The 14,716-nt window shown below is 50.5% G+C and overlaps 4 protein-coding genes across 4 annotated transcripts; 1 reads left to right on the plus strand and 3 right to left on the minus strand.

The window, feature by feature from the left end:
• Window positions 1-6,133: 6,133 nt before the first annotated feature.
• LTHEOB_5512 (uncharacterized protein) lies at window positions 6,134-7,039 on the minus strand (the record flags this gene model as incomplete). Its single annotated transcript, XM_035514666.1, has 2 exons — window positions 6,134-6,361; window positions 6,461-7,039. 2 exons carry the CDS (start codon window positions 7,037-7,039, stop codon window positions 6,134-6,136), a joined length of 807 nt encoding a protein of 268 aa, XP_035373802.1.
• Window positions 7,040-8,373: 1,334 nt separating this feature from the next.
• On the minus strand, window positions 8,374-9,538 carry LTHEOB_5513 (MFS transporter; the record flags this gene model as incomplete). The annotated part of the gene is made up of 4 exons (XM_035514667.1): window positions 8,374-8,435; window positions 8,614-8,710; window positions 8,766-9,222; window positions 9,279-9,538. 4 exons carry the CDS (start codon window positions 9,536-9,538, stop codon window positions 8,374-8,376), a joined length of 876 nt encoding a protein of 291 aa, XP_035373803.1.
• Window positions 9,539-10,741: 1,203 nt separating this feature from the next.
• Window positions 10,742-12,612, minus strand: LTHEOB_5514 (Cytochrome P450; the record flags this gene model as incomplete). Its single annotated transcript, XM_035514668.1, has 9 exons — window positions 10,742-10,877; window positions 10,931-11,020; window positions 11,093-11,136; window positions 11,195-11,748; window positions 11,802-12,039; window positions 12,091-12,242; window positions 12,306-12,355; window positions 12,406-12,506; window positions 12,559-12,612. The coding sequence occupies 9 exons, from the start codon at window positions 12,610-12,612 to the stop codon at window positions 10,742-10,744; spliced, it is 1,419 nt and encodes a 472-aa protein (XP_035373804.1).
• A 545-nt stretch (window positions 12,613-13,157) lies between these two features.
• On the plus strand, window positions 13,158-14,361 carry LTHEOB_5515 (Mitochondrial carrier protein; the record flags this gene model as incomplete). The annotated part of the gene is made up of 4 exons (XM_035514669.1): window positions 13,158-13,291; window positions 13,407-13,826; window positions 13,890-14,186; window positions 14,271-14,361. The coding sequence occupies 4 exons, from the start codon at window positions 13,158-13,160 to the stop codon at window positions 14,359-14,361; spliced, it is 942 nt and encodes a 313-aa protein (XP_035373805.1).
• Window positions 14,362-14,716: the final 355 nt, after the last annotated feature.

Here is a 14,716-nt window from a genome sequence, read left to right on the forward strand (position 1 = left end):
CGGTTGCGCGCTCGGGGGATCGCTAGTAATGTCTTCATCATCTTCGTATGATACCGAGCGAACAGTCAAAAGAGCTGCTGACGTCAAGTAGTTGACCGGAACCGACACTGAATGCATGCAACGGGGAAATGCCTCTTCGTCTGGGAACGCCGTCATTAGAAACGCTGAAAATTCGCCTACTGGGTCACGTTCTGTGAGGCACCCCCAGTTGATTCCCCGAACGTCATCGTAGACGCCACTCTGAGTGCTGAAACCGCCAGGTTGCCGCAGACGTGTCCTGGTACCGTCAAAGTACCATTCGTTGAAATCGGGGTGCGACTTGAGAGTCACATCACGTCTGTTCTGCGGACATTCGCTAAGGGTCAACCAGTAATCAGTTCCGTAGTCTCCGAGCTCTTGCGGATACGTGCTTCATGTTGTTAGCGCATACATGATGCCTCTTTCTTGGGAAAACGTACAGTGTCGTCGTCGTGTTGTCATATAATGTGACAGGACATATTGCAGTCCCTGCTTCGTTTACGAGCTGCGGTGTGTAATTTCCAGGTAGCCCAATCGTATTTGTAACGGTTCTGGTTGTATTCCTGCGTGTGTTGATGACTGTGATGATAGGAGCATATGTGATGGTCTCCGTAAACTTCATCGGCCTCCACACCCATTGCTGATAATCCGGGCCATTGAGCCGACAGCCGGTCCAGCAGGTTGACGCAGTGGTTGTCAGTGGAAATGTTGACGATGTGCTATTGATCGGCGCAGTCGTCACTTGTGCGACGGTCGAGGGCGTGCTGTCAAGCGGCGTAGTGGCTGATGGTGGAACAGTTGACGATGTGCTTTCAAGCGTTGTGGAACTTGGCTGTGGAATCGTTGACGACGTGCTATCAACCGTTGTAGAGCTTGGTTGTGGGGTTGTTGACGACGTACTATCAAGCGTCGTGGAGCTTGATTGTGCGACTATTGACGACGTACCATTAAGCGGTACGGCTATCTGAGACATTAGTCTTCTGACTCGTAAATTCCATCAGGAATATGTAAGCATACATTGCTGAGGAAATGCATTCCCAGATGTGAACACTAAAGAAACCGCTAGCGCTACCGCAACGAAATGCATGCTGAGCGACGAATTTCTGGTTGCGTGTATTATGTTGGTTACAACAAGACGCACAAGAAAAATCAGTGGGACAAGTAGACCGGGTGCGACGAGAACACAGGTATTGTGCAGAAGCGCTCTCAAATACGTGCTGATCGTATCTGTTTCTAGGCAATATCTGGGCATCAGCAGCCACAATATAAAAAATTCTCCGCTTCTGGCTCGATTGCGGCGCAAAATCTGCCGAAGAACTTGGATATACACAAGGAGTATTTCCCACAACAACAGAGACCTAGTTAAATATCTAAATGATACACTCGACTGGTTCCACGTGCAAGAAAGAGCCCACATTCTGATGTCTGGTGCAAGAAGTTGGTTCGGTAGTGTGATAATTGCTCTGGGACTTGCCCCAGTAGAGCGCAAGGCAGCGAAATGCAAGTAGTCAGCGGAGACTCAAGAAAAGCACGCGGGCAAGACCAAAACAGAAACAATCCCGACCGGAGGAAAGCAGAACGACTGACAACTCGTCCGAAGAAGCAAGGGTGGAAAGGCTAAGCGATCTGGGGCCAAAAAAAAAAATCCAGCGAACCGTTTCTTCGTATTCTAAAAGGTAGGATTCTAGGCTCCCATATCAATGATAGAATCGTACAAGCGAGCTCGTAATTGATAAGCGAACGTCCAGTAACCAGCCCAGCGTCACGATCCCCAGGGTACAAGGGTCAGAGCTCTCACAACAACAGAGCCGCACAACCAGAACTCCAGCACGGAAAAACCAGCCACAAGAGAACATCCCACAAATGGGCTTGATCAAAGCAGCAGCCACAGCTTGCACAGGAACGGCATCCGGAACAGAGGATTCAGATGATGACGTCATGCCTACATGCATTCCTGATGCGCAGGTTCTGCTTACTGCAGCTTCACACCACATTTCTTTTCCTCTTTTCCGCTTCGGTATCACGAGATATACAGCTTCGGAAAAACTTTTGATTGCTGGATCTGCGACGGGATGGAATTTGGCGTCCATCAGAAATACAACGCGGAAGAGTGGGGGTGAAGAAAGGTAAACAGCGTGTGAAGAAAAGTCAACAACTGCAAACATTTACCTGTATAGCAGCGACATTCATAAGTACTAAAAATACACGTAAGAGATCTAACACTGTCAATGGGGGCGCAAAAATGTGTATGAAAGCACTATATGATGAAAAAAAGAAAAAACGACAAACAATAGGAGTAAGTGAAATGGAAGATTGACAGGTAAGCCGGGGTAGGCGCCAAAGCATTGCAAACTACTATGACAGAAGTGGCTTTTCGAGACTTCTATAGTAGGGCTACCACTTCCTTGTGCCTAAAATCTCAATGCTTTGTTGTAGGGCTGTGTACGTTCACGCCTTGAATGAGCATCTTCTTCTCATTTGCTATATTTGCTGATCGTTAAAAGCCCAAAAAATATCTTCAGGGTCCATTTGAATACGAGAATCGAGGTCAAAGGAGAGACAATTGCTGATGCTGGTTGAGCCTTCCGTAGTAGCAGGATAACCATTTCCGTGTAGAGTCTCGTCTAGCTCACCAGCTGGAGACATCAACTCTACAGGAACCTCAAACGAACCTTCAGCTGGTTGAGAATCATCAGCAACGGTCGGAGAGAGTTGCGGCGAGAGAGGAGCGCATCCTGGGGAATTCAAGGAGAGTGGGCGGGCATTCTCGGGACACTCTAAAGCGCCCCTGGATGAGTCGAAGGAGAATATGCCAGAATCTGCCGGCCCGGGCTTACAACTTTCCGCCAAAATCTCTGCGAACGACCCAAGAGCATCAGCATGATCTGCTGGCGGCGTGAGTAGCGGGTGGTCCAAGATATTGTCTTCTGCGGTATTTTGGTTGCTCATAGCGGCTGGCATGCTGTTGTTCGCACGATCTTCAGAGGCATCGACGTTTTCTGAGCCACGAACAGATCTGCTCAAGTGTTCTCGCCAGCTGTGGAGCATATCTTCCTGGACCATGTGCACAATATCAAGCACCATACTTCTCAACCTGCCCTCGAGAATGATATCTTCTCTCTCTGTTTGTATTTCGAGCCGTCGTTCAACGATTGCACGCAAGTTTTCGCGACTGAATTGTTCAAACGCTATCAGATCGGCTGAGCTGGGAGACATTTGGAAACACTGGGTTTGCGGATCAAAATTGCAATCTGTCATAGAGTCAGACTCTTGTCTCGTAAGTTGGACAAAGGATTCACTTACAAGGCGATGGTATTTCCGTCTCTCCTGGAAAGAGGATGAGATAGACACGTTCCCAGCGCTTTTCCTCGCTGTCACTCCCTTTCGTGCGCTTTTTGCTTTTGAGTTGCCTCTCTTGTTCAGGCGTGATGCCTTCAATTTCGGGCATGTTGAGAACTTGAGTGCATCGTTCGGGAGCATTGTAATGAGCACCTAAAGATGCTTCGTCCTGGAAAGTCTCATAACATCGAAGACATGAGAGGGGTCTCATGTGAGTTCGATAAAGATGGCCTCTGGAGTAATAGTAATTAGTGGTGATCTCTAGTTATCAACAGAAAGGATAAGGCTCACTTCAACCGTGAGATATTGGGATATCCTGGGAAAACACACGAGGGAGCCTTCGCCGTTCTGTTTGGGAAGCGCTTTGTGTATGGGCATGCAAATTTTCGGTCACCGCTATTGCGAGATGGTTCCCCCAAACCGGGTGTTTGTTGTCGCTTCTTTCGATTGCCATTTTCATCCTCCTCGTCATCGTGTGGTGAGCGTGTTTCGTCAGCCTTCCGCTTCCCCTGATTTACCGCTGTGGAATATCTTTCTGACGCCTGACTTGCTGATGTTTGAGAATGACATGCAGTACTTGTCGTCACTGATCCATCCTGATCTTGCAGGGTGTTTTGTTTTCCCACATTGGCCTTCATAATTGAGCATCTTCCAGCCTCCGAAGTTGCCGCCACTTCCGCAGTTCTTTGATCCCACGACAGTGTGTCTGACTCAGTGTCGTATTCGGTATCTGATATACCTTCCTCTTCTTCAGGCAAAGTGCTGATCCATGAGCCCGGAGCATGTTCATATAGCTCATGGAAAGTTTCCATGATCTCTTCAACAATTTCCTTCTTCCTTTCATCGGATATATGTGTGCCCTTTCGATTGAAGGAATTTGATGAAGTGCTCGAACCAGGATGAGTTGCTTCCAGTGGCGTGTTCTTGGATTTGCAGACGTCGATTCCAAAGGCATCTGAAGCAGGTCCGTCTTCTTGAGCACCAGAAGATTGGAATTTGAGGGAAGGTGAAGAATAACCTTTAATAGGGCTGTCAAGCTGTATTTCTAGGGGAATCGGCTGTGTAAGCTCACTCTTGGGGAACTTGGCATGTGCGGTGAAGAGCGTTGTATTACACAGTTCAGATGCTGATGTGCTGTGCTGTTGGCATTCGGTCGTATCTGTGCCTGCATTTCCGTTTCCGCAATAAGACTGCTGATCCTTTGCTGGGCTTGTGCTAGACATTCTGCTGGAGAAACTTAACTCGGAATCAAATTTTTCCAAGTTTTCCCCCTGCTTCGTGTTTTCGTCACATTTGCGTCTCGTACGGCTTTTTCGGCCTTTGCAAACATATCCACCACATGACGTTTCGTGAGTATTTCTCTCGGAAATCTTGCCGAATGGTGGAAAACCACACCAGTCATGACGGCACTTGAACCGTTTGCGTCCTCGACCACTAGTTTTCGAGGATCTGAACCAGTTGATAGGAGGCGGAGATGACTCATATCCGGAGTAAACCGATTGAATGAATGTCGAAGACTGAAATGCTGACGTCGAAGACGAGGATTTGGTAGATGATTCTGTGATATCGGACATTTCTCCAGGCGATGGCCCAACTTTGTCTAGCGCCGTAGGAAAAGAGAAGTCGAAAACCCCAGATGCCTTCCCAAAGGCATTACGAGAACGACTGTTCCCCAAAGATGGCACCCAATCATGTGCTGATCTGAAGATGAAGGAATTGCAAGGCAACCCTTCCACCCTTGGGGTGCTCTGACTCCACAAGGCTGGGGTAACTGCCAGCATCTTGTCAATATAGACAATTATTCCTTGTGAACGATCACATTCACCGATGTTGTGCGCCATAACCTATTCAATGGCAAGGCTCAATGAATAAAACAAAGCACCATGCAACTTGCGTGTGTTAGCTCGACGGCGGCTCAAACTCCGACAGGCAACTCAATCCCAGCCCGCTTTGAACAGGGGGTTTGGCCTCAAATGTACTGACCTTCCAACTTTGTAACGAACACTATCGGCTGGAGACCCACTGTTCGTACCCTTGTGAGAATGGGATGGTGGGCAGTCACGTTCCAGCCATTTTGTTTCGCGGGTGCCAGGTCAGCCCACGATTTATGCGGAGGAGGGAGCGGCTGAGCCTCATTCAAGGCTGAGCTGACGCCCAGGCCTGAAATTGCGCACATGTGCAGTACTGCCCTTGTGCGTTGGCTGCTACCAAGCCACATACGTGAGCATGCATGGCTTGGCAGATGCTAGCACCACGGCAGCCTGGCCAACGCAAATACTTCTTGCAAACTTGATAAGGAAGACGTAAGGGATAGATAGCGAAGCTGTCGTTTCCAACATGGAAACAGTGTAAAGCTTGACCCTTCGGCGGCATAGCAAAAGGTGCACACTGGTACGCCAGTCGGGTACGGTACTACCTATATGTATGATAACGACCCCGCATTCAGCCTTGCTGATAAGCTCCAAGGCACCACAGCTGACCGAACCGTTTGATTGACCGCTTGCAAATTCTGAAGGAGCTCTCATATCGGCAGGAGATTCCACGACAATATTGAGTCATTGACCAACTCTGGTTTCGGGCACTTGAACGAAAAAGACAACACAATCCGATGATGATGATGACTTGGTGAAGGAATTTATTGGTTGGATAGTTTTTACCACAAGATCAATGCGGCGGTACTAATACTGATTCTTTTCCTCTTTCCTCTACCGCTGAAATCAAAATCAATCTGAAGACGCTATCGTTATTCATTCAATTATCTTTTCAGAGCCGCTTCTCACAGAGCGACGGCAAGAATGATGGCAAATCCAACGACCGCAGCAGCCGACAGACGCACGCTCAACGAACCAGAAGCAGCATTGCTCGGCTCAAGCGTCACGCCCGCTGCAACCTCGGTGACGGTCACAGTCCAGTACTTGACGTTGGTGGGGTTACGTGTAACGGTATAAGCGGTAGTCGGGTCCGCCGAGACGGATGACATGCACGAGGTAATCGAGGCAGTGTTCTGCTCAAAGTTAGTACAAGATTCCCCCCTCTCAAAAAGTGTAACCTCCACTCCGACATGGAAGAGACAAAAAAAAAAAAAGAAAGATGGAGAACTTACATAAGTCCCCTCATCAACCTCGCTACGCGGGCCGGCCACATCCTCCTCCCAGCAGCGGTCCAGAGCCATCAGATCAGCCGTCTTGACGGCCGCCGGCACACTCGTAACATTGACCGTGCACACGGGGCTCGCGCTGGTCTTGGAGCCGGTGATATCGCAGTGCATCTCGTAGCCGGCGGTGACGGGCTCGGCGAGGGTGGTCTGCGGCGCGAAGGCGTCGGTGCCCAGCGGCTGCACGAAGCCCATGGACCAGTAGTCATCGCCGAACTCGACCGCGACGGGCCCGCCGTCGTCGCCCGCCGCGCACAGCACGCCTGCCGTGTCGTTGCTGGAGCTCTTGGCCGAGCCCGACGGGCAGTGGAAGACCATCGTCGTCGTCGACGATGTCACGTTCCAGACTTTGCCGCTGACGCCGGATGTCGGCACGTAGATGTCCGGGCTGTCGTACACGAAGGCGAAGGAGATCTCGGTTGAGGTCGTGGTGGGGCCGGTGGAGGTGGAGGAGCCCGAGAAGGAGGTGGAGGAGGCGGCGGATGAGGTGCCGCTGAGGGCGAGGGCGGTGAGCAGGAGGGGGAGCATGGTGATGAACGGCTCTTTTGGTGTTTTGTTTCTTGTTGGTGGGATTTGATATTGAGATGGGGGAAAAAAGGGCAGCTACCCAGCGCTAAAAGCTCAGTCAATTGCCAGTGGAAATCTTCAGGCATACATGGCAGTGGTATTTAAGCACATCCTTCAGAATCAACTCTCCAGGCTCCAGTCTTGAAGGATTCAGTCTTTGAGGCGTCGATTACCCGATGTGGACTGATGTGGCCCAGCAAGTAAGGCACAGCAGCGAATGGCAAGCGGCAAAAAGAGCTTGGCACATGTTTCAAGCAGCAGTGGCGTCTACAGCGTCGGAGCTTCGCTCGAAACGGCTTCATTGCTTGGTTGCGGCGTACTTTGCCGAGGTGGCACGGCCGTTATTGGGGGCGCGTCCGCTGCGTTGGTACATGAGTCTAAATTTAGTCCAGCCGACAGCCGACCTTTGGACGGACGAGGTCTGCGAGGTGTGATGAAAAAGCGGAAGAGGGCGATCGCTGGGTAGGGAATCCGCATGTATTTACACTGTCTGGAGTAGATATAGGCTTCCGCTTTTGCTTACGCGTGTTACGCTGAACGGAAGCGCCCCTGGTTGCCGCTAACCGCTTGTGGAAAGTGCCAAGGGGTATGTGCGGCGAGCTAAGTCTTTCCTGATCCTTCGGCGGTAGGCATCCGTCACGAGGCAATAATAGTCGTCCTTTGCCGCGCGCATCGGGAATAACTGGGGATTGATGGATCATCTAGACTATCACCGTCAAAAAGAATCCGGACGAAGGAATCCTCCACCATCCTCAGAAATCGACCGGCCACTTAGTCCTTATCAATTCACCATAGCGGTAGAACAATATAGGAAAAGCGGAAAGTACCAAAGAGAGGAATCCTAGTAGCGTGTTACCCCAACCAAGCCCTAGAGCGGCGTAGAGTGAGGGCCCAGCCAATGGTATAAAGCACCCAGTTAAAGAGCGGAGAATAGCGCTAGCGCCCAGCGCAGACGCCGCAATAGACGCGCCAAACGCATCGACAAGGTAGATCTGGACCGGCATCTATCCGTAGTCAGCTTGGTGGCGTTCGAGAAAGGGGAGAATGATGGCCTACTATGATCATAAGAGCACCTATTCCAATGAAGGATGTACCGATAATGGGAACAATCCAGTGCACCTTGTAGTACGCGCTCCATCCGTACCAGAAAAACCCTACCGTGATGACCGGCGCAAACCACACCATAAGCAGCAGCCTCGACTCCGGCTTCCACGCCTTACCTTTCGCCGCCGCTTTCTTTGCCACTCTATCTGACACGATGCTAAAAATAACGACTCCAGCCGCCATACCCAGGCCTAAGCCCAGATACGATAGCCCTGAAACTCCAGGTCCGAAACGGTACTGTCCTTTGAAGACGCTGGAGAATGTTGTAAAAAGGAGGTTCAGCAAGCCGAAGACAAAAGCACTGTAGAGGGACAGAAGGAGCGTAATCGGCGAAAAGATGAGCAGCTTGACAGGCCTTTGGAGGGACGTCCGTAGCGACGTAGCCGCGCTCCCGCTGCTTAGCCTGAACTTCGTGTACAACGCCGGGTTACCTGTCTCTTTCCGAAGCCGTGCTGCCTTGCGTGCGAGTAGCAGCGGTCCGAAGGTCTCCCGCATCATAGAGATGATCAATACTGTGACGACGCCAGTCTGTGGAAGCTCAGTTTCCGTGAACTTGTGAGAAGAGGGTGCCTGGGTTGTTTACCGCAATGTAGAGGACCCTGAACACCCAACGCCAGCCTACGTATTGAGCGATGAACCCCGCCGTCATGGGGCCAATCACGGGGCCCAAAAGCGGCCCGACGGCGAATCCGCCCATGGCGCGGCCTCTTGTCTCTGGGGGCGTGACGTCGGCAATGGTGCCGCCACCCACTGTGTTTGGGCCTGATCCAGCAACGCCAGTGATGAATCGACATGCGAGAAATACCCCCAGACTTGTAGCTTGCGAGCAGCCGACCAGAAAGCCGACGGACGTAATCATGCTAATTATATAGATAGGAAGGCGGCCATAGTGTTCGGAGAGAGGTGCAATGATCAGTGGCCCAACTGCGAATCCGAGGAGATATATGCTCACCGTCAAGGCGGTGACGGTTGAGTCCGTAATGTTGAACTCTTCAACAACCTGTGCAGCCGCAGGTGCGAATGCAGTAGACGTGATATTCCTGTAGGCAGTCAAGTTGTTAGTGTGAGCTCTGTGTAGGGACGCTACTACACTTACGCAAAGAGCGCAGCAACGCTTGCAAGAACTACATGGCCAGTCCTCTTGAACGAAGGCCAGTTCAAGGGATTCTCCGGGTCGTTCGGGTCCCACTCCACCAGATTCGGATCTCGGGTCTCTTCGCTTCCACTCTCGTTTTGATTATCTCGATCGACGCCTCTCTCAATATCCTTGGGGAGATCGTTTTGCTCTTCCGCGTCTGATTTCTCGAGATTGCTGGTAGAAGAGTGGCCATCCGGTTTTTCGTTTTCGGAAGTCATGATGACTACCTTTGTGGCGTCCACGCCGACCCCTGGTGGTTCGGATATGTGGTGTATCAATGGTTTGGCGGAGAAATTCCGACAATAGAGCTTGTTGCAATGCCACGCAATGGGAAAGAAGTAGTTCAAGTTTCGTGTCAAAAGGCAAAACTTAGGAGAGGGACCAAGGGGCACGGCCTTCTACTGAAGTGGAGCTATACCGGACATATTGAAAACTCCGCTTTGTGCTATACTGGATCTAGATGAGATTGACTGGGGAAGCCTCATTCTGGATGGACACTTGGTAATACCGAACATTAACTCCGAGTGCCCCCATACATCGTCACACAATGGTCCAAGAGAGACATATGCTTGTGCTCCAACAAGCTCAACAACAATGGTGAGGCACCATTGAAAGCAAAAAAAGCCCCAGCGGCAGCCCACTGCTCTGACACATCATCCATGCTTGGACCATGTGCACTGAAACACGAGCACAGTCTTGCACTGTCGCTTGCTCCATGCAGGAGAGTCAACCGCCACCGTTTCAATGCAGGGCAACGCAAAGTTGAAAAAGCGCTTTTTCAAACAGGCAGATTGTATGCTGTTCATAAACAGTTTAAACATATCAGCACTGCGTCAAGAGGTTGGTGTAGGTAATGAATCGTAATATGAATTCCTAGGCTGGCTACGTAAATATGTCGTGCTGGCACATATGCGAGTCTTAATGCCAGCATGTTGACTCAGTGATACACCAAGACGATATGTGCCTCACCGCCGGCTTTGTCGTGTCTCTCCGGCGACTTTTTGTGATCTGCGCGGCGACTTTCGAGGTTGTTGGTCTGAGCGAGAATTGCAAACCTTCTCCCCTGCAGCATGCATATCCTACGTTGCAACATGTTACGATCGACCGGAGTGGCAAAATATGGTGAAAAGTGTAATTCTGAAATTTGGCGTCATCACTCTCCACCTCTAATCGGTCTTTTGCTGCCCATCAGAGCATTCATCCCCAAAATTTCCAATTTCAATGAGCCTATAGAGTCGATAGAGGAATATAGTGGCAATCAAGTTCTTATTGGAATATCTAAATTCGAGCTCTTGAACAACAATGAATGAAGAAACACGGGCACCGTTTCCGCCGTCATGGAGCAAAATTGACCTTCACAGGATTATGCTGAAGACAAAGCGTATGATTTATATCTACTGCTACCATTGGGGTGCTCGTTGTTAGTGGACGGGCTTGTATGTGACGGGCAATGGTGCTGGACGCCACAGTCCGAGTAGCTTCGTATCTTTATCAAAGTCCACGCCTTCATCACCCAGCGTCCAGTCAAATTGCCACACCAAATTGGAAATGACCAACCTGTACACAAGGATAAGCATTCATCCAAAAACGAACTGTAAAGGAGGACATACCGCATTTCCAAATATGCCAGATGCATCCCCAAGCACGCTCGTGGCCCCATTAAGAAAGGCTTCGACGCATCCTTAACATCGTTCTCAAACCTGCTGTCATACAATGGATGGTCTTTAGGTAGCCATCTCTCTGGGTGAAACTTTTCAGGCTCCAAGAAATACCGTGGATCACGGGCAGTGACGTTTTCTGCTACGAACACCCTTGTCTGGTACATGAACATCAATTAGCCGGACAACTCGTTGCAACGCAATTCCACTACTTACCCCTTTTGGAACCCATACACCATCGACCATGGCGCCCGGGGATATGCGCGGTAGTCCAAAGGATGCTGGAGACGTAAGACGGAGGGCTTCCTCAATGACTGCGTTGAGATAGCGGAGAGTCTTGGTGCTTTCACTGTCAATTTCGCTGCGATCGTTGAACGCGCTGCGGACTTCATCTTGAAGCACGGATAGCTTGGCGGGATTCCGAAGAAGATGGTAAGTGGTTGCCATGAGGGTCAAAGAAGTTGTTTCGGATCCAGCACCGATAAGTGTCGGACCCTGCAATGCAAGGACCTCTGGGTCCAGCTGTTGTGAGCCTGCGCCGACGAGATGGTTGAAAATGTCCTCCCGGTCTGTTGCGCCTTTGGCAATTCGTCGCTTCGCCATTTCTTGGCTCATTCTGACGTGGTAGGCTCGCATCTCAGCGCTCTTCTTGTTAGCCAATAGCCGCCTGAGCACAGAGATGACTGCTTTGGGCTGCCGCCGTAAGATGTAAGCAACAGCCAAGGTGGGCCCACTTCCTTGGAGCATCGTAAGCCACTGGTCGGGTTCACCTGTCCATTTAAATCAGAATTTCTTCATTCGAGCATAGATGAATGATGCTCACCTCGCTCCACGTTTTTCAGTGACTCTCCGAATACCAAATCGGTGATAACATCAAACGTGAACCACAGAAACCACCTGTTCATATCCAAAGGCTGACCACTGCGCTCCTGAATCTGCTTCACCAGGGTGTTAACGTATCCCATGATGATATATCCTTGAGATCTTAGAGTCGGTGGGCTGAAGCCGGGTGAGATCATCTTGCGGAGCTCCGAATGCTTCACCGGATCAACTTCCGTTCCCTTAACCAGTTAGTCTCTCTTGGCGCTCTCAAAATAGCAAGATTTCCTTACAATGGACGGGTATTTCACGTCCGACTGAAGATAGAACGTGCTACACTTCTTGAAAAAATTGGGCGCGGTGTATTGGCGGGTGGCGTAGATGTCTTTGATGGACTGGACTCCGGAGAAAGAGAGTTCATTTGGCGCAACACGCACCACAGGCCCTGTTCCAAGAGAAAAAAAAAATCTCAGATCCACACTGGAAGCCTACGGATGATTTGACATACCGTATTTTTGGTGAAGTGCTTCTATGTCTCGATGCCAAGTGCCGCTCAGCCTAGAAATATAAGCTTCAGTCATTTGCTTGGCGTGCTTAGAACTACTTACCAGTGAGAAGCCATCCAGAAATCACCCAGTGCTGCAGTCCAGGGGCCTGGAATGTGGGAAAGTGGGTGAAAGAACACATTGTGTACAACTCTGTACAATATCTACAGGTCTTCTGTCAGACTCTACTGGCTGGGCGAAGGGTCGTCAGCTTACATAGCCAAAGACACACGAAAGCACCGTGAGAACGGTTGCGGAAGGGGAGGTCATGGTGAGACGAGTGTATGATTCTTGAACGAGTAAATAGCGGTGCTTCGTAGGTCCTTTAAATGGTTGAACATCGCCATATGAAGAATCAACTGGAAGGCCTTCAGCTCCAAAGCGTCAGGCCTACAATCAGACCAATTCTCGGATTGGATGCCCACATTGTCACTACCAATCCGTATGAAGCAAGTCTTTACGCCGAGTCAGTCAGTTTTCCACGATAAGTAGTGTGGACAGCTAAACGACTCAGTATACATGCTGCGATGATCCGGCGAATAAAGGTCGGCGCTTTTCTCAACTTCCTTCTGAATGCTTAACAAAGCACGTTCCAACGCTTATGATGCAAAAGCAGATCTTGCGTCACCGGACGGAATGTACGGAAAGGTGGATCATTCCCCTATTTGAAGCAGTATGGACAACTGTGCTACCTGCGAGGTGAAACTGACAGGAGACTTTGCCGCGCATAAAAAGTAAGCTTCCAATCGCTCATTTGCGTGCCAGCATACATCGACTCATTACAAGCCTTTAATTTCACTTTTTTTTGCATCAAGATGACAGCTACCAGTGCTAAACCTTACGAGCCATCAACTGCCCCTTTGAGCGGTTTTCAGCTCTACTGGCGCTTCGGCTTCGCCGGAGCTGTTTGCTGCTCACTTACTCATGGCGCCCTGACTCCAGTCGATGTGTAAGTGTCCCAAAATACCTCAGCAGATAGTCACAAGGCTGCTCTGCTTAATTCCCTCACTCCGAACTTGCCCACATCTTCGTATTTCCCCGACGCTGACGTCCATTCACTGAAGTGTAAAAACATCAATCCAGCTCGACCCAGTCAAGTACAACCGCGGCTTGATTGGTGGATTCAGGCAGATTATCGGTGAAAAGGGCTTCGGTGCCGTGTGGACTGGCGTGGGACCCACCTTCGTTGGGTACTTCTTCCAGGGCGCATTGAAATTCGGCGGATACGAGTTCTTCAAGCAGCTGTCCATCGACACGCTTGGATACGAAACCGCTGCTAGGAACCGCACCGCCGTCTACTTCGCCTCCTCTGCCGCTGCCGAGTTCGTTGCCGATATTGCGCTCTGCCCACTCGAGGCCACTCGGATCCGCCTGGTGTCTGATCCCGGCTTTGCCGACGGCCTGATCGGAGGCTTCTCAAAGCTTGCAAAGACCGAGGGCCTTGCCTCGTTCTACTCCGGCTTTGGTCCCATTTTGTTCAAGCAGTACGTAGAGCGGGTCCACCCTCTCCACTCACCAACTCACTTCAACGTGTCTTCTTTGCACAGGATCCCGTACACCTGCGCCAAATTCGTCGTATACGAAAAAGTCGTCGAGGCCGTCTACAAGCGCGTCGACAAGCGCTCCCTGCCCGACGCCGCCCACACGGCCGTCAACCTCGGCTCCGGCCTCGTCGCCGGTTTCGCCGCGGCGCTCGTCTCGCAGCCCGCCGACACGATGCTCTCCAAGATCAACAAGGTCAAGCTTCTGCCGGGCGAGAAGGTCTCCGCCCGCTTGGTCCAGACTGCCAAGGAGCTCGGCGTACGTGGCTCCTTTACCGGTGTCGGGCCTCGTCTATTCATGGTGTAAGTGAAGAAGCAATTGCCCGCAGAAGCCTGTGGCCCCTCGCTGTGACTCCAGATCCCCTCTGCTAATGATTAATTTTCTAGTGGAACTCTTACGGCTTTTCAGTTTGCCATATACGGCGACCTGAAGAAGGCTATCGGTGCTGTTGGTGGCATCGAGATTGCGCCGAAGTAGTGATGCTTAAGATGAGCTGCAAATAGCTGTTTTGAGAACTTCAGAGGGCGAAAAGGGGGCCGAATCAGTAGAATATAGATTTCTTTTCCAAATATAGACCGACAAACGTATTTCAAGAGCGATAGAATGGATGTGAGAAAATGCGAGTCCTGTGTGCCTCCCTGGTCACTTCATTCTTGAAAATTGATGAATGGTGATCTGGGTGTAAGGTAGATTTCGAAACTGCAAATATTCAGATAGAACTACTTAGTCAAAAGTATATGCCTTACATATTGCAAAGATCCAAATTACGCTCAACAATAGAAAGCAATCAACACCACAAACACCACATACAGAGGGGCACTGCAGCCGATGG

The sequence above is a fragment of the Lasiodiplodia theobromae genome, assembly GCF_012971845.1.
Source record: "Lasiodiplodia theobromae strain AM2As chromosome Unknown scaffold_15, whole genome shotgun sequence".
In the NCBI taxonomy this organism is placed as follows: domain Eukaryota; kingdom Fungi; phylum Ascomycota; class Dothideomycetes; order Botryosphaeriales; family Botryosphaeriaceae; genus Lasiodiplodia; species Lasiodiplodia theobromae.